The following is a 23381-nucleotide window of genomic DNA, read 5'->3' as shown; positions in this document are numbered from 1 at the left end:
AAAGTCATGTTAAAAACATTTTCTCCATAGCTTACACCCTCTCTCTCTTGATTACATCTGTCTGAACTGAAATGCAGAATTACAATCTAGGTTTACAAAATGCTAAGGATAAGTATGAGAGGAAGTGTTCTCAACCACAGCTGCTTTCTAAAAGGCTACAGGACATTAATTAGTTGCTGCTGCTTTCTGCAGACTTCCTCTACCTAGACTGGGAAGAATGGGCTATGCATAAACAGCAGCAACAGACCAGCACCATGATTTGCAGCAGAGCCCTGCCTGGGATCTAAGCAGAAGTGAGCCATGCTTCAGTCAACTTTCCTTTCCCCTTGTCAACCTCATAAATGGTAGGAAAAAATAAGCACATCTAATAACATAGAGCAATTACACAGTAGCTGATAAAATGTTGAAAATAAAGTTTGACCAATCAATAATAATAGATTATAAAGTTGTTACTGATAGGTAGCAAGCTGATAATAACAATTATAAATAATAATGTACTCAAAACCATTAGTCTCTTCAATCCCACCTTCTTCTCCTCAGCTATCCTCACTTTAAGAGCTTATTCCTTAATCACTGACAGAAGAGGACATTACCTTATCCCTGTGCTCCTCTTTACCTCTCTCCATACATGTCCTGAATAATATTCTGGGACTGTTGCTTCATTAATTTTTAGTCCTCCTTACTTCATGTGTCCTCCTGGCTTCAAGAGCCTTCAGCTCAAAAAAAAATCTGCTCCTGACAAGTTGAATGGTTTTTGTGAGAAGCGTCCATGGTCTCTTTGAGTTATTACCAGTCCCACACAGAGCCTCATTTCTCCTCCCTTCCCTCACAGTGGGCCATTATACTACATCCAACTGATCCAAAAATGGGAGCTGAGGGAGACTCTCTGAAACAGGCTAGAAAAACTCTACTGTGGTACAGGCCATAGCAGTACAGCTTTTTTAAGCCTTTTTGTCTCTGCTAAATAATTTCTCAAGTTCCATGTTTAAACTCCCTCTGTAAGTGCTGGAAAACCTCACTAAAACTGAGGTAATGAAGGATATGATCTGAGGGTGTTGTGACATAGAGGCAGGTCTGATTACATCATCTGTTTTGGATTGAGTCTCAGGAGCTTTACAAAAAAAGCAGTCCTAAAGGCAAGGAGAGAGAAAAGGGGAGAGAAGGGCAATAACTCTAGCAGAAGCTCTGCATATGTACATTCTGTTGTTTGCCACATGTCTACAAGGGAGTTTCTTCAGAGTGCAAGAAAACCTGTGAACTGCTGGAATATAATAAGTCTGTCCTTGAGATGTCAGTCAAGAGCTTCAGTACAGTCACAGTGGCTACTGTGCTTATTTTCTTCCTAAAGATACGTCTTTCACTGCAAGCGCCGCTGAATGGTAAAGTCTCCCAGTTTTCTATTTTATTGTCTCTTGTGCCTTAAAGCAGCTGTTTATACAGAAAAATGGCATCCTTTCATTATTACTATTCAATATCATGCTCAAAGTCATATATTGTTGCAGTCGATTGTTGTTTGTAGTTAGTATCCTCATTTCAATTTCTCAGAATAGGTATTCTGACACATACCGGAAAGAGGAATTTTTCCTCTGATGTAGTTGGCATTACAGACTTCTTGTATGCTCAGTATGCTTTGCTTTGTGATCTTTACATTTCTCATAAAATGAAGTAGAAACTGGCCCTTTCAGAGTTAGTGGAAGCATCACACCTTTCCCTCTGCATGTTTATTTTTAAACCAGAGAGAAATAAAGCAATCCCTGTAAAGGACCCCATACAGTAGAGATCATTCTCTTACAATAAGACAGTTTCAGGACTCTACTCACTCTCTTTTTAGGAGTCAGTGCTTATCTATTAAAGCTGATTGTAATCAATTTCCATTCTTTCAAATGAATTATAATCTACCCAGTGTTATTATAGGATATGAGGGGAATTGTAAAGTTTTGTGTGAGAGCTCATACTCAGCACATATATTCATGGGACAAAAATCCGTGAGGTTCAAACAAATCCAGAGCTGTTGGTTCATGCAGAGTTCGGTCAGAATAAGTATTTTACCAGATTTTTTGCATGAGCAGCAAAAGGTATGGAATTCAAACTTTTAAGGTCATCTTCTTATTTTGTGCATATGTCCTCTGAAAAATGCCTATATTCTACAGCAGAATCTCCTGTCTGAAGGACAGAGATTCCTAGAGCTTGATGCTTTCGAGAACAACAGAATAAATAAGGCTTGATGCTTTACAGGTACTTTTGGTGACCATACAGAAGGTTTGGATTATAAAGGATGTGTTGAAAGGAAATGTCTTCTGATACATCCTGAAGAGAATTCTAGAGAGTGCCTGTCTCAGACTTAGGAACCTAGTACCAAGAAATGGCAAGAGCTGGAGTATCTGCCTGTCTCAGATATCTTTCCAAGTAGATTATCACACCTACAACCATTCACACCTTCCCAGCTCTCAAGTGACACTGGAAATGTATTTTTTCCCTGGCTGTTGATCAGTTTAATCTACACCGGCTCTAGGAACCTCCTCTGCTATGCATGGGCATGTGACTGTTATTCATCAACACTCATCCCAACATGAATAAAGAGCCAGGAGAGTGTTCACAGACACAGAGCTGTTGAATGTTCACTTCTAGATGTGAATTCTTCCATTTGACACTCTGTGACAACCTGCCTGACTCTCATTTCATTATCAGGCAGAATAAAAGCAACCTTGCTCAGGGTCTGAGATTGGCAGCTCTCTGTGTTCATTCAGACAAAATCAAGAAGGTTCTCCATCTGGTAATTGATTCATCTCCTGATCTAAGATGAAATGAGGATAAATGTGCCTCAGCCTTACCCACAGCAGTTCTATGGCTGTACTCACCATGAAGTCATAATGGTAGCAAGATGCAGATCATCAAAATGCTCACAGGTTAAAGGATACTTCTCTTGGCAAAAGACTTGAAGCTTTCATTTACTTCTGTGTCAAATGACATAACTGACCAAAATATTGTAAATGCTTAAAAGTGATTGATGTAAGATTGCTTTAGATTATAATAATCATACGTTTGACACCTCATACGCATTTTAATGGTCAATAAGAGCATGAACATAGTAGCTATTGTAGTTAAGCCAGTATTTCTTCAAACCCTGCTCAAATTAGGGTATTTCTAAAGCCTACTGCCAGTCATTTTTATCTATCCAAGTTTTGGCTACAGAATATCCAAAGGACACAAGCAACCCCCAAAAAATTCAGTAATAGATAATCCCCTGCAGAAAAAAAGGCAAGAGGCCAATGAGGTTTCTCATCCTGAAATCTGAAAGATTAATTCTTCTACCAGAAGAACCTGAGGACTTGAACCAGGATGATCACACAGATCTTGCTTCGAAAATTCCGATGCAAAAGCACAAGGCACACTGGTCCTAACAAACTGAGAGCAGGAAGTTTCATGTTCTCAGCACATACTAATAGAAAGTGCAGTTGATTTGCACATCCCTACAAATTAATCCCAAACATTTCAAAACAAGGTTATTAGGGAAAAACTACATCTGTGACCATACTCCAGAGCATAAGAAATGCTGCCAAGAACTGTGTATTGAGCAGACAAGTGTATGCAATGATAAATATTTGCCTGCATGCATACAGACACACAGGCACATTAAGTGTTTGCAAGATTTGTATTTCAGGACTGTTTTCTAAGCAGAAATAAAATTAAATTTGCAGAGAACAGCATTAGCCTGATAACCCAAACTGTTCAGGTCTGTCAAGATGAGCACCTCTAATTATGCAGCAAGCTGAGTGATTTCAAGTTACAAAGAGCATTTAATAAGTCAAGACATTTCCAAAAACATGCAGAGATACTGCCCCAAGTTCAGTTTCTTAAGAAGTGGATGAGTATTGATCATTTTAACTCACTCACCCTCCCTGGGATTCTCCAAGTTATATGGGTTCATGCATCAGAGTCCCTTTTTTCAGAGTCCATCTATTCATTTCTGTCCATCACTTCTCAGTGTAGCAACTGCCAATCCACTGACGTTTTTCAAATTCCTCAACAAGGCATAGGGGTGCTCGTTGTAGTTACATTCCACTTATATTCCTTAGCTTCCTAACCAGAGAAAAATTTCAAGGGTTTACCTACAGACAAAGTCTGTGGATCTTCAGATTAAAAAAAAAATACTGAGAACAGTCTTACCCTAAAATTTAAGTGACAAAAAATTCAGCACTATGGGAAGGATCACAGGAATAATTACAGCTACAATTTGAATGAGAAAGGTTCATAAGCATCAAAAAGTTTGAAAGTGTCTATGTTTTGCTCAACAGCTAGGACTAGAAAGATAGCAAAAATATTGCAACATTCAATAAGTGGGTTTAAGTAGCAATTTGTTTCTCTACAGAGTAAGCTCAAATACAGTAATATTTCCTTTGTCTTTAAACAGGGTCCAAATGGTCTTATATTGGTAAGTACTAATTCATACATACAAAGTTATGGCTTTTTTCTGTACCTTAAGGACAACCTGCCAAATGCATTCTTGGTGAGTATTTACTGGGATCCTTACCCAGGTTTGAATCTGGTCAATTTTCTTGAAATCTGTTATTCATCCATCAGGTTTTGTATCTGAGAGAATCATTTACTGAGTTCTAAATTTCCCTGTGGAATGACAGGAATTTCAGCAGACTGAAGCTGGCCCTACAGCTGCAGAGGGTTCCTGAAGCTCTGTTTCCTCAGCAGTCACAGGCCAGCAGCACACTCCAGCCTAGCTCTACAAAGAGCATTCTCTCCCCACCCACGACTCTTCTTTTTCAAGCAGAATCAGAGTTCTCCTGTATTCTGTTACCGGAGGCTCAGATCCCCAAAGATACCAGCAGTGACAAAGCAGAATAAATCATCTTTAGGAAAGAAGTGTTAATTTGTAACTCATCCTTTTAGTCATCTACTAACTCAAAAGGACCTGGTAGCTGCTCAGGAAAAGAAGCATCTAGTGTTTTTCTTCTAATTGATCAAATCCTCTAGCCAGGTATTTCTTCATTCAGAGTAGTATTTTACATGCCAAATACCCTCACAGAAGTAGTCAGTATGGAGAATTTCAGGAAAAAATGTTTGTTCTTAAGCTTTTGGTGCTGCTCCAAGACAGCACAAAGAACCTCTGAGACTGAACTTGATCCTAGGAGCTCCTTCCTTTGGCTGTGCTCCAGTTTGCCTGACTGGCTTCACATAAGCAGAAGGAGAACTGTCAGCTGCATGTCTATCTCCCAGTGTCCATACACACACCTCACATTACCAGTAGGGAAAAAGCTTGATACAACTTAAACAAAACCCTGGGGTTTCCACTTAGCAGCCATATGATAAATCTAACCCTGCTGGGTAATATGGAAAACAAGACTTTTTTTACTACCCTGAAAGCAGAAGTTTTGCCCTCCTTCCCAGGGTAATCCTTATTTAAATTAATTACTTCCCCCTTCCTAGGAATTTGTGTTTCAAAGTGTGTTATTCTCAGTGCCTGACTTCATCAATTCCTGTTAAGCTCTTTTATACTGCCTTCTTTCCTACTGCATAATGATTTCTACATTCTAAATGTATGAAGGATAGAGAGAAGGTTCACAAAACACATTATCTTTCTCCTTCAACTACTGATTTCAAAACAAATCTAGAAAAACACATAAAAGCAAACATATAAAAGCAACTTCAAAAAACTAAAGTGGCAACCAAATTTGTACAGAGTAGTACAGAAAAGCAGAGTTAGAGCATTGATCCCCACAGAGAAAAACAGCTATTAGAGAGACTATACTAAGCCAGGAAAGATCTTCTACTGATCCTGGTTTCTTCTGCCATCTTCAACTTTCGATTGTTTACCTTTGCCCCTGAAACACCCTGCAGTGCCTCTCACTAAAATTATGTCAATAGGAATGGAAAGAAAACCAAGCCATTATAACCACAGTGAAGACTGATGTCAAGGTAAGGGCCAAGGCACAAGATTAAGGGTGGAGGAGAAATCTGAAAACTCATTGTCAAATTCCTATTTGTTATTTTACATATTTTACAATATGTAAAACTGAATGTTGATGCATTATTAGTACTTCAGGCAAACTGCAAACAATGTCCCCTGCTAACCTATGTCTTGAATAATGTTAAACCTTTACCAAGGAAGTAAGTCTGTCTTTAAGCACCAGGATTGATCTTGTTGATTCTGTCACATGCGCTATGTTTAAGTCAGATTCACCCCTACTCTCCATTTATTTGGCAATTGTCTTTCATGTTAATAAAGTGAACTCCTAATAGTATCCTCCTGCCTGCAAATTTCCTTCAGAAAATATCTGAACTCACTTTGCTATTGATGGCCTGATCTTCAAAGTGGGAATACCATGGTTTTGGAAAAGAGGCCTTCTAATCAAAGACTCAAGGGACTCGATCTGTGTAGTAAGAAAAGTGAAAAACTATATCCTCTATATTATAAGCACTTCAATGAGGAACAAAAGTATGGGAACAGCAGGCTCACAGTGAAAAGCAAGCTGCCAAGGAGAGTAATTCTCCATTGGGCACTAATGAAGTATCTTTTATCTGCAATGCTTAAAGGAAGAGTAGATGTTTATTCCCTTCTGAAAGGAATGGCCTCACAGAAGCAGAAATTGATCCAGGGAGGCCCAATGTCCTGTGTTACACAGACCAGGCTGCGTGATCCATTAGGGCCTTCCTGCCTTGGAAAGAAGGCAGGAGTGATGAATATTCAGGGACAAGAAGAAATGTAAGTTGCAAGTACCTCTTCTGGTATTTAAATCCAAATCATCTCATCTTACGGTCTGCAAACAGACGCTAGATGTTAATATGTAATTGAATCAAAGGCATAATTATAATTCTCTAGATATTATCTATTCTTCATAGATCTTACCTCGGGCAAAAGGCTGTGATGAATAAAAGTTTCACCAGAGTTTGAGCAAGTTATTTCATGTCAAATTACTATAACACCTTCCATTTTTGCAAGTCAGCTTTTCACTGTGGATTACGCAATCCTGTTAGGTAGTGCCAGGCAGTCTGTACAGAAGGGAAAAGTCTGAGGCTCTGATATAATCAGACCTGTCTCTAGGTCACAACATCCTCAGAAAAATGATCGTATCCTTCATTACCTTAGTTTAATGAAGTCCTGGATTTTTTTTTTTTAAAGTTTTACAAATTCAAAAAAGGCTTTCTTTCCAGATTTTGTGTGAAGGCTGACGCAAGAGAATTTCTAGATTGCATCGTGAAGGTTTACAAAATGTGCCTCTGTTAATTCATACAGGTCCTGATGGAGAGAAGGCCTGGCCAAATAAATACCCATTTTGTGCAGGAGTATTCCAATCACCAATTGATTTCCACGAAGATATTCTCCAGTATGATTCTAACCTCGTGCCTTTAGAATTCATAGGCTATAACGTGCCCTCCACTGACCAGTTTACATTGATCAATAATGGCCATTCAGGTAAGGGAGCTAATGGACACCAAGGAATGGTAAAAAAAAGAGCTGCAGAAAGTCAGTGCTTCTTTTACTTCATGGGTGGACTACTTAGATTATTAGATGAAATTAAGCTGCTAATCAGATGAGAAGGCCTTCACATCAGCATACCTACATCTACAGAACAGGCTAGAGAAATCTGTGAATGTACTAAGTACAAATGGATTCCCAGTAAGTAAACTTTAAATATAGAAATTTAAAATAAACTCTAGGCATGTCAAAATTAATGCCCAAGGTTTTATTTAGTTGTAGTGTGCCGAAACAGAAGCAGGCTTTGTGATTCTGCTAAAAAGAGATCAGCTGATAACTTTTGAGCAATGGGTCTCTTCCATTCATCAATGGAGCTCAGCTCAATTATGTGGGGGCATGTGGAAGAGGAAAACAAATTAGGAGCACCATTCTGTTCTTTGAACTTGAGACAGAAACCTCTTTAGTGTAAGGTAAGATACACAGTGACAGAAGACAGAAAAATAATTAGAAACAGTGTGCAAGCAGGCCCTCCCCACAGTAGCACTAAATCACTGTCAGTACAGTAGGTAAAGGTAGGGATGATGCTGTCTCATAAAGGTCTCTTATAATGACACAATACCAGTGAGTCAGCCCCACCATTTTTCATTCCTTCCTGAAACACTTGAAGACACAGAAATAAGAATAGTTATAAAGCCCTCCTTCTTTGTATTCTCCTTTATTGTATAACTATAATAAATAACCATTATAAAATGGCCTCAGGTCACACACACTTGGTTATAAGTTGATCAACCTGCAAAAATCTCTATTTCTATCATTCTTTCAGTGAAGCTGACCTGCTCAATTGAACATCATAAGCCCATTCCTCAGTAAGGGCCAACCTCTTGGGACAGATTCCTGGTTTTCCGCTTGATCAATTTCTCCTTTAAAACCCGGTTGCTTTAGACCAGGCATGGCTGGAACATCCTTTCCTTCTGAGCCTTCTTTTCCTAAAAGTGCTTTTAGGTCCTGAGTGAAAGACTGGACTGCCACAGTTGAATGCACTGGGTTGATGTAAAGGACAGGCAATAGGCAAAGAAGGAAATATTGTCAGTGTGTACTTGAAAGGTGCCAGACTGCAGAAGGAGCCAAAAGAACAGCACTGAGAGCCTGTCCCTCCCAAAAACAACTGCACAGGTAAAAGCAAATTCCTTGGAGAATCGAAGTCACTATCACAGTCAGATCTCACCCCTAAAATATGAGGTTTGATTATTTGCTAAAGAAAGCCGAGACAAAAATATAAACCCCCAAGAGAATGGGAATTTATTTCCAAGGTCAGTGGCCTCCTAGAAAGCAGAAGAGATGCATCCTACTCTAGAAACCTCACTTAGAAACAAATGGATTTACCTCTGAGTAACAAAAAATTAGCCTCTGTTGTACTGATCATTACACCATCTCCTGCTAACTTTTATTTCAGCTAGAGGAAACCAGTAGGATGCTTAGTATTGTGCTGTCAAGTCATTCCTATATATAATTGATGTTCTTCACCAGCCAGCTCATCCAGACACAATTATCTACTTCAGCTAGACTGAAAACAGTAGAGCTCAAAAAAAACCTCTTCAGTAGGAGCCTAAAAATAGGGTCACAGCTGTTACATCGCTATGGTGTTGAGCCTTCTTTCCCTTGAAAAACATGTCCAGGGCAGTCCAGAAACAAATTGTATTCAATCTGGGCAACAATACAGATAAATTGCAAAGAAATTGATCTGTTCTTGACATAAGCTGTTGCTTTATGAAAACCAAATGCTCTAAGTGAACAAATGAGAAATTTCTGCTGGGTTGAGAATTACTCCTGTAATTTCTACATCAAAAAAAGCCCCAACAAGCCAGCCTGCCTCCACCACTGGAGAGCCTCAGTGAGCAGAAGGGAGGGTCATGCATACAAAGGTCACTCTACAGCACGTCAAGAGAGAAAATGCTCGTTCTTAAGGCCTGGGATTATCATGCTGCTCAACATCAGTGTTCTGGGTTCTGGGAGCAGCAGGGAAAGGGGGGAGATTATTTGGTTTTGTCATGTGCTTCTAAAAGAAGTTTAAGAGGCAACAGAGTTGAATACAAGAGGAGATATAAATTATTATGAAAAATATTGATTTATTAAGACATTTTAAACCATTATTAAGGGGATTGAAAGGAGGTACATGAGTCTAAATTTTGGGTTGACATATAAATAATTGTCTCTTCAATGTTTGAGATAAATCCACCTTCTTGAGGGAGAAGAAAGATTTCCACTAGCAACAACTGTCACATTCAATCCATGTATTTAGGAAAACAGAAATGGGTATGTTCCAAATCCTGATCTACCAAGAAAGGTTTAAAGAGAACAGAAGTGTTTATTTGCTAGCACAGACCAAGATGGATTTGAGTTAAGAATCTGCTTTTTTCATGTTCTATATATAACATACTTAGACATGGTATTTTTATTTGCCCTGTTCCTGAGAGCTGTGGTATCATTTGTTCCTACCTGGTTTTGGTCTGCTTACAGTGAAAATGTATCTGTCACCTGCTATGTCCATCAGAAACCTCCCGTTTGAATACACTGCATCTCAGCTTCACCTGCACTGGGGAAACAGAAACAAGTCTGAGGGCTCTGAGCACACTGTCAGTGGAAAGCACTTTGCAGCAGAGGTAAGGTCAGCTCAGATCAGGGAAAGAAGCAAAGAAGTTTGGGCAGGCCTCGTTGTTTCAAAGTGGGATCTGTCTTACAGATAAATGGCTGTTGAAGGCTGTGAGGTTCTAAGACAAGTATTTATGATCTGGGGATATACTAAAAAAATGGGTTGTGCACCACAAAATATGATGCATTCAGATGTGCTAAGTCAGGGAGCTGGAATTCAGATTCTAAACTCAGAACTGGCACCAGGTCACTTGAGGTAACTTTTAGCTGCACAACACTACTGCTCTGTTTGCCTTCACTCACCTTCTTCTATACAATGATGAACTGTTTATGTTTTCTGATTTCTGAATTATGGATTTGGGAATAGATTTTGACAAGCAGTACCAATCAGATATTTACTTCCAAATTATTAAAAAAAGAAATTAGTCACAATAATTTGCTTGCATAACAGCACTTTAGGAATCCACTTCTTCTCTAGTTACATTTAACACTGGGGTTTGCATTCCAAGTATTGGAGTGTTAAGGTGTTATCTTCTCAAAAAAAGTTTACTAGTACTCCAGTGAAGATATCTTGAAGCTGAAGTCATGAATCCTCTTTCTCCCCTCATTTCTGGGCGTGTGTGGGATGTGTGTAACTGAGCTGCAGCAGGGCTGGGAGTCCTAGGACCTTCTGCCTTTCTTTAAAAAGATCTTACCACTACATCCAGAAATCATGAAGGACCCTCCTGCATTGTCATACCCTGAGGTGGCCACACAGTCCTTTTAAATTGTGAAGCATAAAGGTGAGCACAACTCACACATTACTGTAATAAAATATCTCCTCCTTTGTAGCTGCATATTGTACATTACAACTCTGAGAAATACCCAGATGTAACAGCAGCAATGGACAAAGCTGATGGACTGGCTGTTTTGGCTGTTCTCCTGGAGGTAGGATGCAGGATCTTCTTTTTCTGTTTGTTTAGAATATGCTTTCAGTCATTCAGTTATGAGAGACGTTTAACATACAAAATTACCTACATCATGTAACAATACATTGGCTGAATAAAGGTTCTTCCTCTCCTCTTTCACAAAAAAAAAACCCAAAAAACCAAAAAAGGTCAGATTCTAGCAGCACATACCAAACCGGGAACAAATGTTACAAAAAGAGGAATTCTGAGTATTTCCTCACGTTTTTTTGAAAATTAACTTCAGCTATGTTAAATCCATTTTTACATCCATTTACAAACTAATGACTAGTAGCGTTTATCAAACAAGAGGCAACAGTGAATTTCAAGCTGATTTACTCAAAGCTGTCTACTGTAGCATGAAGCAGTTCAAATACAGCAGAGAAGCACAGGCAGGCACAGCTCTGCCTTTGACTACTGTATGTAATTTGGATTTAACCACAGTCTTGTCCCTGCTAACTTCCCAGATTCTTTGAATCAGAGAATACACTAAACTAGTATGTTCAGTGGCATTTTAGAAATCAGGACAGCTTTCCAATTTTCCTCTCTTAAATCCCACATAAACAAAAGGAAAAAAATAGTAACTTGTACATATATAATTCTTCTTTTTCTTGAGGATTAAATCTCCTTAATAAGATAACTGTGAGGATTACATATAAGAATAATATATGAGGATTTTCTGCAGCATAATAAACCAAAATCACAGGTTTCCACATTTCCATCAAAAAGTAAAAATGTTCCAGTTGGCAAACAAAGCTCTCAATAATTAATATTACCCAAGCTCACTTCCTAGCACCTCTACAATTCTGAGAGTAATTTTGTGTTCAATTTCAGTTCATTTGGAAGTTGTAGCCATTAAAAGTGTCAGAGTGTTATACATTATGCTAGGGAATAATACTGGGATTCTGGTTATTTCTAAGCAATGGTGTTTGAAAATCAAATTAGTGAACAATGGAGATTAGGTCTTGGAAATCCTTTCAGACAGCTGGTGGCTGTTACAGTTAATGTAAGGACACCGTTTTACTATGCATGGTTGTCAGAGCAGCTGCTAAGCACCAGCTCTGAAGAATTAATTAAAAAGGCATTGATTATTAGACAGAAAGGCTGCTGGTAGCAGTTGAAAAACATACTCTTGTGTGATAGCTGATTTATAGCCTTTGCCAGATAGCTGAGTTGTAGCTCTGTATCCTTGTGGTGCTCAACAGTGTTATGCTTTACCTCCCTGGACTGTGAAAGCAGGAGATTAAAAACGTGGCTTTGGAAAAATGTGGCTTTGCTTGGAAACCAGGATATGGTCTGAGAAGCCTGGCAGTTGAGAACTTCTGCCTGCAATGCTCTCAGAGGAAAGGGCTTCTCTTCACTTGCACAGTACTCTGAGCTGGCAAGGCCAGTAGGGTCAGTGTACACAAAAGGCCTGCACTGCAGCTGTAAAGGCAGCAATAAAACAACAGCTCGAACAGCCCTGGAGCAGGAAGATTATCGTGGCTCTGAGGACAGATGAGATGTTTTGAGTTATAAAATACTTTTGCCATTCTTGTACATGAGTATCTGGATAGTGGAGGCACTTGTCTTAGGACATGCCAGAAGCATAGACTCATATTCAGGATGGTGATTTGCACAGCTGTTGATAATGTGATCATTGCAGATCGGACCCTTCAACCCATCCTATGAAAAGATCTTCAGGCACTTCTGGAATGTGAGATATAAGGGTGAGTGGCTAAATCAGATTGAGAATGGCTGAGAGCATCAGATGTCACCCTGAGAACAGTTGAACTGGCTGAAGAAACAGTCCAGAGATCTCAGGCAAATCTGTCACAAACTGCAAGGCTTCCAAATGCAGTGCATTCCTGGGAAGAGTGCATGGCTATCATGCCCCATGGGATTCTGACTGGGCCTTATTTCTTCCATGTGGTGTTTCTTAGTTAATATGGCCACATTTTATCTTAGAGGACTCTGATTTGGTTTCTCAGACAAAGTACATAGGAAACTTAAAAAGCTGTAGTCCTTATTAAACTGGGATCATCTCTGCTAAAAGGTATTTTTCCTATCTTGGTGATATGACACTGAAAATACCCTACTTACTGAAAATCAAATTCGCTTCACTGATACACTGCTTGTGTAGTCATGATGCAATATTTAACACGGGCTGGCTCTTTTAGATCAGAAGGTCCTGGTCCCTGGTTTCAATATTCAAGAGCTGCTTCCTGACAGGCTGGATGAGTACTATCGCTACGAGGGATCCCTGACTACCCCTCCCTGCTACCCGAGTGTTCTCTGGACAGTTTTCCGACACTCCGTTAAAATTTCTCAGGAGCAGGCAAGTTTCAACAGAGCACATTTCCCTGACTGGTGTCTGCTACAGAACAGTAATTACATATTCTCATTTCCTGGATTTCTCTTTTGTTCCTGTAAAACTGAAAGGTGACCATTGCTTAAATCTTTTAAGTGGGAAGAACAACACAGAGCTGACATAAATCAATATCCTGTTCTGTTTGTTGTTAGCATATTTTGGGTCTGCCCAAAGAACAAAGGACAGACAGCTGCACAGCAATTGGTACAGTATCAGCTTGAAAAAAATCCCAGTCAAGTGAGATTTATTTTGATTTCCATTTGTACTTACACCCTGCTCTACATCTTCTATGAGTTATCTGCAGATTATTGTTTGGGTTCCATTTCTGAATGTTATTCATAAAGTATTTCAGTGCTACTTTGATCCTGATGGACTTGGGTGGGTTGCAAAGTTTCTAAAAAGCTTGTGTTGTGTAATTTACCCATCTTGAATTCCCTAGCTTATCTCCCAACTTACATTCTTTGTGCTCATCCAATTAACTTCTTTTGCTCTGGGTGGCCACTTACCTAGACTATAAACTCACAATCACTATCTTCTGATTCACCTAATTATAGACATGGTGGAAAATATTATTATCAAAATCTCTGATCAAATTACTGCAAGCTCCTCATTTTGAAAATACATTCTTGCCTTTGTCATTCTGCACATCATGTTTCTAAAAAAATTAAGAGTTCTTTCAAAAAGAAGCCTTTAGTACTACTTAGGAGTTGGACTGTGCATGCTGAAAAAGTCTACCATGTTTCCTCCCATCCAGTGTTCCTGGCAGATAATCTGATAGTAAGCAGTAGTTTTATCAGGATGTAAACAAAATACAAGTATGGACTTGGAGATGTCACATCGTTTACACATTATTCTGTATTTGGGTTCACAGGACAGGAGACTTAATTATTACTTAATGTATCCCCTTCCCTTTGACTACACCTTTTTTTTTTTTTTTTTCCCAAACACTCCCAGCATTCATACACTGGCACTGTTTTCTCTGTATTCTGAGAGCTGAACAGGTCCTTCCCTTTTTAGTTACTGGCACTGGAAACAGCCATGTACTGCACAGAGAGTGATGATCCAGAACCTTTGGAAATGGTTGATAACTTCAGAAACGTTCAGGAATTCCATGAAAGACTGGTTTTTATCTCCTTCCATGAAGGTGAGTTGTATGAATGCTCCTGTGCAACAAAACAGTGCACAATGCTCTGTGTAAATGTGAAGTACTGGAATGGTAGTCACACTGCACTGTACCACTACAAAAACACAGCTATCTCATTTCCCTGCAGTTCACTTTGTTGACTTTTCTTCTCATATTGCATTAGTGCATGGGCAACTGTACAAACATAATGCATTCCCAGGGTAAGTAAGAATTTTTTTCCACAGTGGGTGTCAGGCAAGCCCTGCAACTCTTCTGATCAAAGGCAAAGAGATAAAAGAAGGAAGGCAGAATTGGCCTTGTCATGCTTGGCAGAAGTATTTGCTGTCACTCTAAATACTAAACAGCTCCATGGCTGAGCTGTTTCAGCCAGTGTAAGTGCTCAAGATGGCTTTCTCTCACCAATGACATTTACTGATTCTCAGCAAGGACAAGATTGATCTTGTGCAGACCACACATTTAAAGAGTCACAACTTTGCCTTTCAGGGACACTGTTTTGGGGAACAGTGTCCCCAAATCAGAAGAGGTCCTTGAGGAATTCAAACTTGTCAAATAAATATAATTCATAACACCGGATTGTATGATTCAGTGTTAGAAATTATAAAAAAAACCCCACACCATAATTTTTCAAGGAAGAGCTCATTCAAAAGCTTAACTCTGCAGTGTTACACAACACCAACACATAAGTTTGGTGGGGGACTTTGCACAGAAGTCTGCATTTGTGGTGAGAAGCTGAGCTGTACTCCACAGAAAGGCCTTTGAGTACATGTTTGTGCAAAATGTATTGTTCCAACTTCTTTGTTGCCTCACAAACAAATACTCCTAAGGATCTTGAAGATGGTGTGTACACTCCAGGCAATCTGGGCAAACCACTACACTATTTGAAATTGAGAGTAGAAGATTTCTAAAATAAAAAGAAGACTTCACCAAAAAGATTAGCTGAACAGTAAACTTTCAAATTAATAAAATGTGTTGGCACATCATTTCAACATTTTCTTCACTGTTTAGATGAAATAACAGAAAACACAGGAGTTGTCTGTTTTGGACAGTTTCACACAACCGAAACAGTTCCCACTGCAGTAGCTGCTTCTGCTGTTTTCCCCTGCAGACAGACCCTTTCATTCCATATCTCTTCTAATAGAAAGCTATAAAGGACAAAAGTGAAAACTAGATTAGTCAAAACAAATACTGGGCAGAGATGATTTAGACTTGTCACCAAAAGTTGGTTGATCTCTTAAAATGAGAATTACACTAGAAGTTCTCTTGTTGCTAGATTCTAAACATAATACCTAAGATTACAAATTTACCACAGTCCTTAACAACTCTGTTATTAATATACAAATGGATACTAGTTGCACAAACAATATTTTGAGTAAATGAAAATATGACTGAATAATGAAAGAGGGAAAGAACTGGAGTATGTCAGCCTTTCTTCTGCTTTTATGGACTGGCCAACCAGAAGAGTGCCCCCCATGGCATTTTTGTATGACCACAAAGAGGTTAAAACTTTCTTCCCCAGCCTCCAGTCTCAAACACTGACTGATGACTTAGGGAGCTAGTTGGGTGCTGAATGCCTGTTTTAATAGTCCTCTTCAAATCTCTGCTCAAGTCAGATTATGTGCAATGATTTCAACCAGCAGAATTTGCAATACAGCTTCCATGTTTCTGAGACTAAGGCTTCCTCTGCAGGTCTGAAGACCCTGCACAAACAATCTGCTATAGCACTGCAGAAACACTTCCTGGAGTACCAGAGCTTCCAGAGTGAGCTCCCTTGTGATTACCACAGGTTCACCATGGAATCCTAGTGATCCAATTTTTACATTTTCTATCCTCATCCTCTATTTATCAAAATTCACCACCTGGTGGGCATGGCAAGGGTATGTTGTCAATTCCTAACCACACCTGTGACCATTGATCTGCTGAGTCCAAGTGGTCAGTCAGAAATGAGAAATGCAGTTTTCCATCTGTTTCTTAAGCTAACCTTTCAGCACCTGACTACATTCTATCTATAAATCACACTCAGTACTTAATAGTAGGAGGTAGAGAGTTACAATCCATGACCCCTGCAACTGAAAATCAGACACTATACTTTTTATCCAGGAATTTCCAAACACTTCACAGAAATAGTGTAAGCATTATTATTTCCATTTATGGGGGAAAATTTGACCCAGATGCAACTTTTTCAAAATGGTTGCTGGAACCAGAGCCAAATCAAATAGTAACATTTACTTCTCCCTCTGCTAAGCCACGTTTTTTTGCTCCCACACAGAGATGACACCAGCCACAAAAGCATTTTCAATGTATCTTTAAAGCGGCCATGACTTAGCAGTGTTAAACTGTAGGGGTTATTGCCCATCCTGTGTTCACACCCCAGAACCAGTCCCTGTGGCTATGAAAGACTCAGTGCTACTTTAACAGAAACCCCATTCAGTCTAAGTACATTTAATTACAAAAGCTCATTGACTCTATCAGTGAACCATAGTAAAAATGTTCAACCCATTTCAAAAAGGGTAGTCATTGCCCCTGTAATCTCACATTCCACTTACTGCAGTAACAAAAGCTCCCTCACAGGTGCGGCTCCTCACCTGAAGGGCAAAAAAAAAAAGGAAAGAAAGAAAATAGAAAAAAAAAAAGGAAAAGGAAAAAGAAAAAGAAAAAAAGGCTCCTGTCAAAGCCCAGTGAAGTACACCTGGCTGCTGGAAGTGCCCAGCCCGATGGTTCAGTCCTCAAACAAGAACAGAGCACATCTGTTAAGAAAGGAAGGAGAAGCTATGCACAGAGTCAAGGGTTGGGCCAAGCAACCACTGAAATTTGTAAAAGAAATCCTGTTGTGCACACTTAGGCCCCTCCTAAGCAGGTTTTCAGCGCAATTATTCTGATCACTGAAAGCCTGAGAGCTGCCACCTTCAACTGAGCACAGGCACCACAAGATGGGGCTGCTGGCCTGTGTTCTGTATCAAAATTGAAAGTGACTGAGCTGTTCAGTCACCCACATTTTTGATGCCAGTAATGAGTATCTAAATTCATGCTCACTATTTATAAGAACCACATTTCAAAAAGCCTCCAATCTTTAAGGATAACACAGCAAAACTCCCACATGTTTATAATATATTTTGTCTATCAGCAATTAATCCAATAAAATCACCTTCACACACATGCAACTGGGATTTGCTACAATGTTCAAATCGCCCACTGCCCGTGAGTTAAATAGGAACTCCTGCCTAGTTTTGTTTAGGGCACCACGCTGAAATAATATCTAACTAATTTTTCTAAGATACTCTCATAAGACAGAAGTGCTTCCTACCTGTTCCTCTTCAAACTACAAGTTGTTTCGCTACAGTTATTTCTTTGGTGTTACATTTTTGTGTCCATTTGACACTCCTTTACTATATATATATATTTTTTTTTTTTATTTTTTTTTTACTTTTGTAAACAGCTCTTCTTCAATTCCATGGATTGCAAACTTCTTCCATTCAGCTGGACTTCAAATTAATGGGTCAAATGCAGTTAAACTCAATGTTTTACATTTGTGTTTTATCAACAGCTGATTTAATAGGAGAAAATATTTAGATATATGAAACCTATTAACTTGACTCTGAAAGAGCTGTGATGTTGCTTAGAGAGAAACAATAATTTGATAAAATATAAAAATACAATGTGTAAATAAATAAGGAAAATGCACTTAAGAAAAGGGAACTCACCTCCAGGATCTTTGTGGAGACCAGAATGAATAAAAAATACTTCTATTGCCAAAAATGTACATGAAGGTCACTAACAAATTATGACAATTATGATAATCATCAAATCTTTATTCAAACAAGAGGTCACTCAGTTCTTCATACTAATATCCTGAATCAATTTTTACCTTCTTTGATGCCTTTAAGCAATGTTCTCAAAAGCAAAGGGTATAATTCTTCAGTTGTCTACAGTCAGTGGTGATGTCAGTGAGAAAAAAAATGCATTGAATTTAACATCCTTGATTGCCTGGGTTAAATTCTTTAGGTTTGCTTATGATCTCTAATTTGTTATAGCATAAAGATCATCCTCCTGTTATGACCTGCCGTGTTTCCACCTTGGCGCTGTGACTTTACCATGTGCCTCATGTCACAGCACTATGACCTGTGGATCCACCTGTGGGACTGGGACATTCCAGGGAACATCTGTGCAAAGTTGCCCATCCATAGTCACAAACTGGTGTGACCAGGCTGTAGAAATGTTGCAGATGTAAAATGCAAATGTTATGAAAGACTGGAGAATCACCTTCTCCACTCAAGGCAATGATATTGACAGTTGTGCATGTTTTCTCTCTTTTCCTAGGTTTTGTGGTTTCTGTTGTGATAGCCTGCATTCTGGGTGTTCTCATCATTCTTGCAGTAGCTTTCTGGCTACTGAAGAAGAAAAGGTAAGATGTCTGGCTATCACATCAGATTAAAAAATGCAAACCATATTTTTCCTCTTACACATAAAAGTGTTTGCAAACAAAGTGTCCAAAACTTTGCACATTTTTTTAGTGATAAGGTTTGATCTTTTGTAAGAGACAATCTCTTCCTATAAACTACGATTTATTTTTATTACTATAGACATTATTTCCCCTGTGTGATATCAGGCTGGGTCAGTAACAGACTTACCCAGTTTCCCTATTTCTCAAATGCCATTTGTTCTTTCCTCATTGTTTTTGCTAGCACTGCTGCTCCTAAGTGCTTTTTTGATCCTTCCATTTTTTCCTGGAACAGTAAGTTTAACAAGGAGAATGGAATTTTAGGGAAGCCTCTCCCAATGGTCATAACATTTTAGAGGAAGAAATATGTACTGCTAAAAGATTATTAATCCACTGTTTGTCAAGAAAGCCAAATCCTGGGAAAAAAATCTACGGTTGCAAATTTTCCTACAGCCTGATTCCCTTTGCATTCAGCATTGACATTGCATACAAAATGTGTTCTCCTGAAATATTTGAAACAATAAGCTACTGTGACATTTGCACGAGTACAGAGAAAAATAATCTCATACATGCACAACAGACAACTTTAAATAACTAACAGTTATTTTCCTTCATTGGCATTACAATTATTTAATAAATTTGTTTTATTTTAGCAGCAAAAAGGGAAGTGAAGACAACAGAGGAGTCATCTACAAATCAGGCATGTACAAGGAGGAAGAAGACATCTCCAAAATGTGATGCCCTGCTCTGTCACAAAAGCCCCTTTTCAGTCATAGCACTGATTTATTTTGGATTGGTGAAACAAATCTTTTATTCTTGATTAATGACAACCCTCAAGAGAGCCCTAAAAACACATACCAGCCAAAACTTTTCTGTAGCCCTTGTCCTCTTGTTTTCCAGAGAGCTATGAATCCCCCTGAGCTGAATTCCTCCCCACATTCTTTTCATGTCTACTGCTTACTGAGTCTGGGTGTTTTAATTGATTTTACAGTTAATCCTAAACTCCAGTTTAATGGTTTGTTTAGCACAGGTATTCAAATCTGAAGACACTCATCAAGTTACAAGTGCTCTTCCCAGCTAAAACAATGTATTGGTTTTAGCAGCATGAACATCAACAAGATAAAGGGCAAACTGTCTTTGATATCACTACCTGAACTGGGTTGTTCAGCAGATACAGTTTTGAAAAGCACAGGGTATGATGCCAGTATGTTCACCAATTGAATGGTAATGTTAGAGGAAAAAGACAATTGTAAATGCAATGAAAGCCACATGGCTTATTAATGGGGGTCAACCTCAGGGACTCAGTGCTGAGTAAACACAACTGCTAGAGGAACAACCTCACAAATCTGTTAGGGAAGTAAGCCCCTCACTGTCACAGGAATTAGAGAAGTAGATTGTCTTCTTATCCTGCTCTTAGCTATAGAGTGTGTATGAATGATGTGAAGATAACATGGTTGCTGCTGCTTTTAAGCAGACTTGTCATTTAACCACAAAATCGTGATGGATTTTACAGTATATATTACAGCTGAAGTTACACAGTAGACTTTTTTTCTGCTTTAATTCTCTTAGTAATCTAATTCCTAGAAAGAAAGCTAAATTATCTTTTCAAACCTCACAAACTAGATACTCAGAGTTTCATGATGCAGTTTTGGAAGTGAGAAGTGTAAACCTGATTCCACTGCAGAAAATGTGGAACATCACTGACTTCACACTGAAGAACAGGGTGAGTCCAACCTACCCCGATGCATGAAGAATTCCTCTTAAGTCTGATATCTACAGTGCAGATCTGAAATGCTTATACTTCAGCATGCACACAGGAAGTGGCAGACCACAGAATTATACTTAAAATAACTTTAGGTCTGAATGTTGCTGAACGCTACCAGGGAAGTTTCAATCTGAATTTAGATCCTTTTTATATTCACTTGCAGCACCACCAGGTCTGTGATTTTAAAGAAATAAACTCTTACTGTATGTATTTCCTCCTTTCAAGATGGCAGATTCAGACTGTTTCAGCACAGAGTGTTTTAGATTCTTCCTCTTCCATCCCCAAGAAAACTGTTTGATGTCAAAAGTAGGCTTTTGAGTGTAAGGAGAAATAACTTATTAATACTAACTGCATATGAAATGTAGGAGCACAATCTTACGACTGAGTACACTGCATATGCCAGCATTTTTATTGCATATAAACAAGTACATAAAGATCATCCTGTTGAAATGTTTGAAATTACTTAAAAAGCAGCATTTGTGTACTAGAGGGAACATAACTTACTCCTTGAATAAAGATGTTTGAAGACAAAATGACATAATACAGTGTTTGCTGTTTTTTTGGTGTCTCTTGTTTCCTTTGAATAGTATTTAAATCTTTACCTCAGCTGATTAGAAACATCCATCAATCTCTCTTTGCACGTAATGTCCTCATACCTGTAAAAAGAAGCATGAAACTTCAGTCAAGCACTACATGCTCACTGTGAGGAAAATCTCACAGTACCAGCAAACATATTAAACATTACACATTTGGCAAAAAATGTCTCCTTCAGAATTGTTTCCTAAGCAAAAAACAAACTGAAGAGGAATTTACACACATCATATTCCTGCTACTCCCACTTATAACACTCTCTAATTGCACAGAGGCCCCCTATAAAATCCATGCTGCCAGATTTACTGTTTTTCTTTAATATTACATTACCAGTTTGCACTGCCAGCAGTCCCCAAGCTGAAAGAATCTAAGCTCATGTCTTCTGGCCTCTGCAACCATTGTCATTTAAGAAACCTATTGAAAAATCACATTTTTTAATAGTTTCCAGCAGATTTCTTTTGTCACTCTTACATGCACAATATGTACAGGAAAAAATCAGGCATCTTTTTGATCAAAAAGACAGATGTAGCTAACATGCTACCGTAATAAATTGAGTTTAAAAAATCTCAATTTATTTCTTTTTAAAATGGAATGACCCAGTTCTGAGATTCCAATAGCAGAAATGAAGCCTAAGCAACCTGAGTCGGTGAAGTGGACAAATAAGGTGCCACAAGGGATGTAAAAGTCTCCTTCCACTTCCTGTGTGTGACAACACACAGCGTGACTGTGTAATTAGTAGTTTACATAACAAAGTTTGAAGTCAGCTTGGTAGAACTTAGTCAGAACTGGCTGACTAGTCACAAGACTACTCTGCTAAAAGTGTGCAGTGGGATAATGATAAATAGCTTATTTTCACACTTTCTCCACTACGAAAAGTGCAGGGGCACAACACATCTGGGATAACTAAATGTGTTTCAAAATTTGCCAAGGAAATACTGAGTCACAAAAAATTCCTCACATATCATCTCTAATGTATGAAAACAAACCTCAAAGGATTACTTTTAACACATACACCTAAAAGTTAATGCCCAACAAAAGCAAAACTGGAAAAAGCATATTAGATAGAGAAACTTTAGGGGACAAAAAGCCTTCTTCAGCTAAAATGGTGGAAAGAAAATAGAGTAGCTTTGCTATTGCAAAGCTTAATATGTTGAAGTAAAATGTTATTTTCATTAATTCTGTAGCAAGATCAATATACTAATTCTTGTCTAAGACCTAGTCATCATTTTCACGTGTTACCCTTAATCAAACACATAAATGCATTGTTGAATTATTTGTCTTATTATTGGAGAAAGCTACAACTGAACTATTAAGGTGCCCAGATGTGTGATACCCGTGAGAAGATTTGAACTGAGCATTTCAAACTGCTGTCTGACAAAAGCCAAGTTAAAAAGCAAAAAAATACTGATATTAAAAAACAAACAAACAAACAAACAAAAAACCCCAAAAAAAGATAGCTCAACCAACTACCAGGAATGTAAGTAACATCCTGCATTGGTTTCACGTGCTAAGGGGGAGGGGTGGATTTCGCCTGAGAGAAGAAACAGGAGGCCGGGGAGTGGGAGGGCTGTCCTGTCTCTGGGGGCTTCCCCTGTGAGCCACAGGGACCAATCGGAGAGCTGATTTGGTGATGGACAGCTCGGGAAACTACTTAAAAGTTATTTCGCTTTCACAAATCACAGTGGATGGAGTTGGCTAAGGCTCTTTTGCCTTCCGGCTCCTGGGGAGGTGCAGTGGCCTCTGGCTAGGGCATTGGCCCCCCGGTCCTGCTCCGAGCTCAGCCTGGGGCCCGACCTGACACCCTGACCCCGGCTCTATAGGGGGCCTGGCCCGGCACCCCGGCCCCCCCGAGCCGCATGGCTCCCGGTGGCCCCCGCATGGCCACGTTTCCAGTTCCGGACGGCCCCGACCCTGGCCTGGTGGTCCCCAGCTCCGCATGGCTCTGGCACTGGCCACATGGCTCCAGCACAGCCCCGGCCCTGCTGGCCCTCGGCTGGGCTCGGCTCTCCATATGGTAGAAGAGGCCTCTAGCTGCCCATGTGACTTCTTCACGACCTGGATACAATTTTAACTC

At 39.2% G+C, this 23381-nt stretch overlaps 1 protein-coding gene and 1 long non-coding RNA gene across 2 annotated transcripts; one reads left to right on the top strand and one right to left on the bottom strand.

The window, feature by feature from the left end:
* The first annotated feature begins 1029 nt into the window (after positions 1-1029).
* On the top strand, positions 1030-21212 carry CA12 (carbonic anhydrase 12). Its single transcript, XM_079317772.1, has 10 exons — positions 1030-1379; positions 4412-4432; positions 7247-7426; positions 9947-10089; positions 10910-11005; positions 12668-12731; positions 13182-13339; positions 14390-14516; positions 18831-18915; positions 19605-21212. Exons 1-10 carry the CDS (start codon positions 1289-1291, stop codon positions 19687-19689), a joined length of 1050 nt encoding a protein of 349 aa, XP_079173898.1. The 5' UTR covers positions 1030-1288; the 3' UTR covers positions 19690-21212.
* Positions 6825-21779, bottom strand: LOC306807833. Its single transcript, XR_013775826.1, has 3 exons — positions 21319-21779; positions 9926-10022; positions 6825-7111 (listed from the first exon to the last, which is right to left on the bottom strand). It is a non-coding gene; the product is annotated as an uncharacterized lncRNA (long non-coding RNA).
* Positions 21780-23381: the final 1602 nt, after the last annotated feature.

This window comes from Erithacus rubecula (genome assembly GCF_903797595.1).
Source record: "Erithacus rubecula genome assembly, chromosome: 14".
NCBI lineage: Eukaryota > Metazoa > Chordata > Aves > Passeriformes > Muscicapidae > Erithacus > Erithacus rubecula.
This window is presented reverse-complemented; position numbering and strand designations above follow the sequence as displayed.

Excerpts from the sequence above, each read along its gene's own strand:
- CA12 (XM_079317772.1), top strand. The coding sequence starts at position 1,289 with ATGTCAGTCAAGAGCTTCAGTACAGTCACAGTGGCTACTGTGCTTATT. Across the intron at positions 1,380-4,411 it reads ACTGCAAGCGCCGCTGAATG|GGTCCAAATGGTCTTATATT; the intron begins GTAAAGTCTCCC and ends GTCTTTAAACAG. Across the intron at positions 12,732-13,181 it reads CTGGAATGTGAGATATAAGG|ATCAGAAGGTCCTGGTCCCT; the intron begins GTGAGTGGCTAA and ends TGGCTCTTTTAG.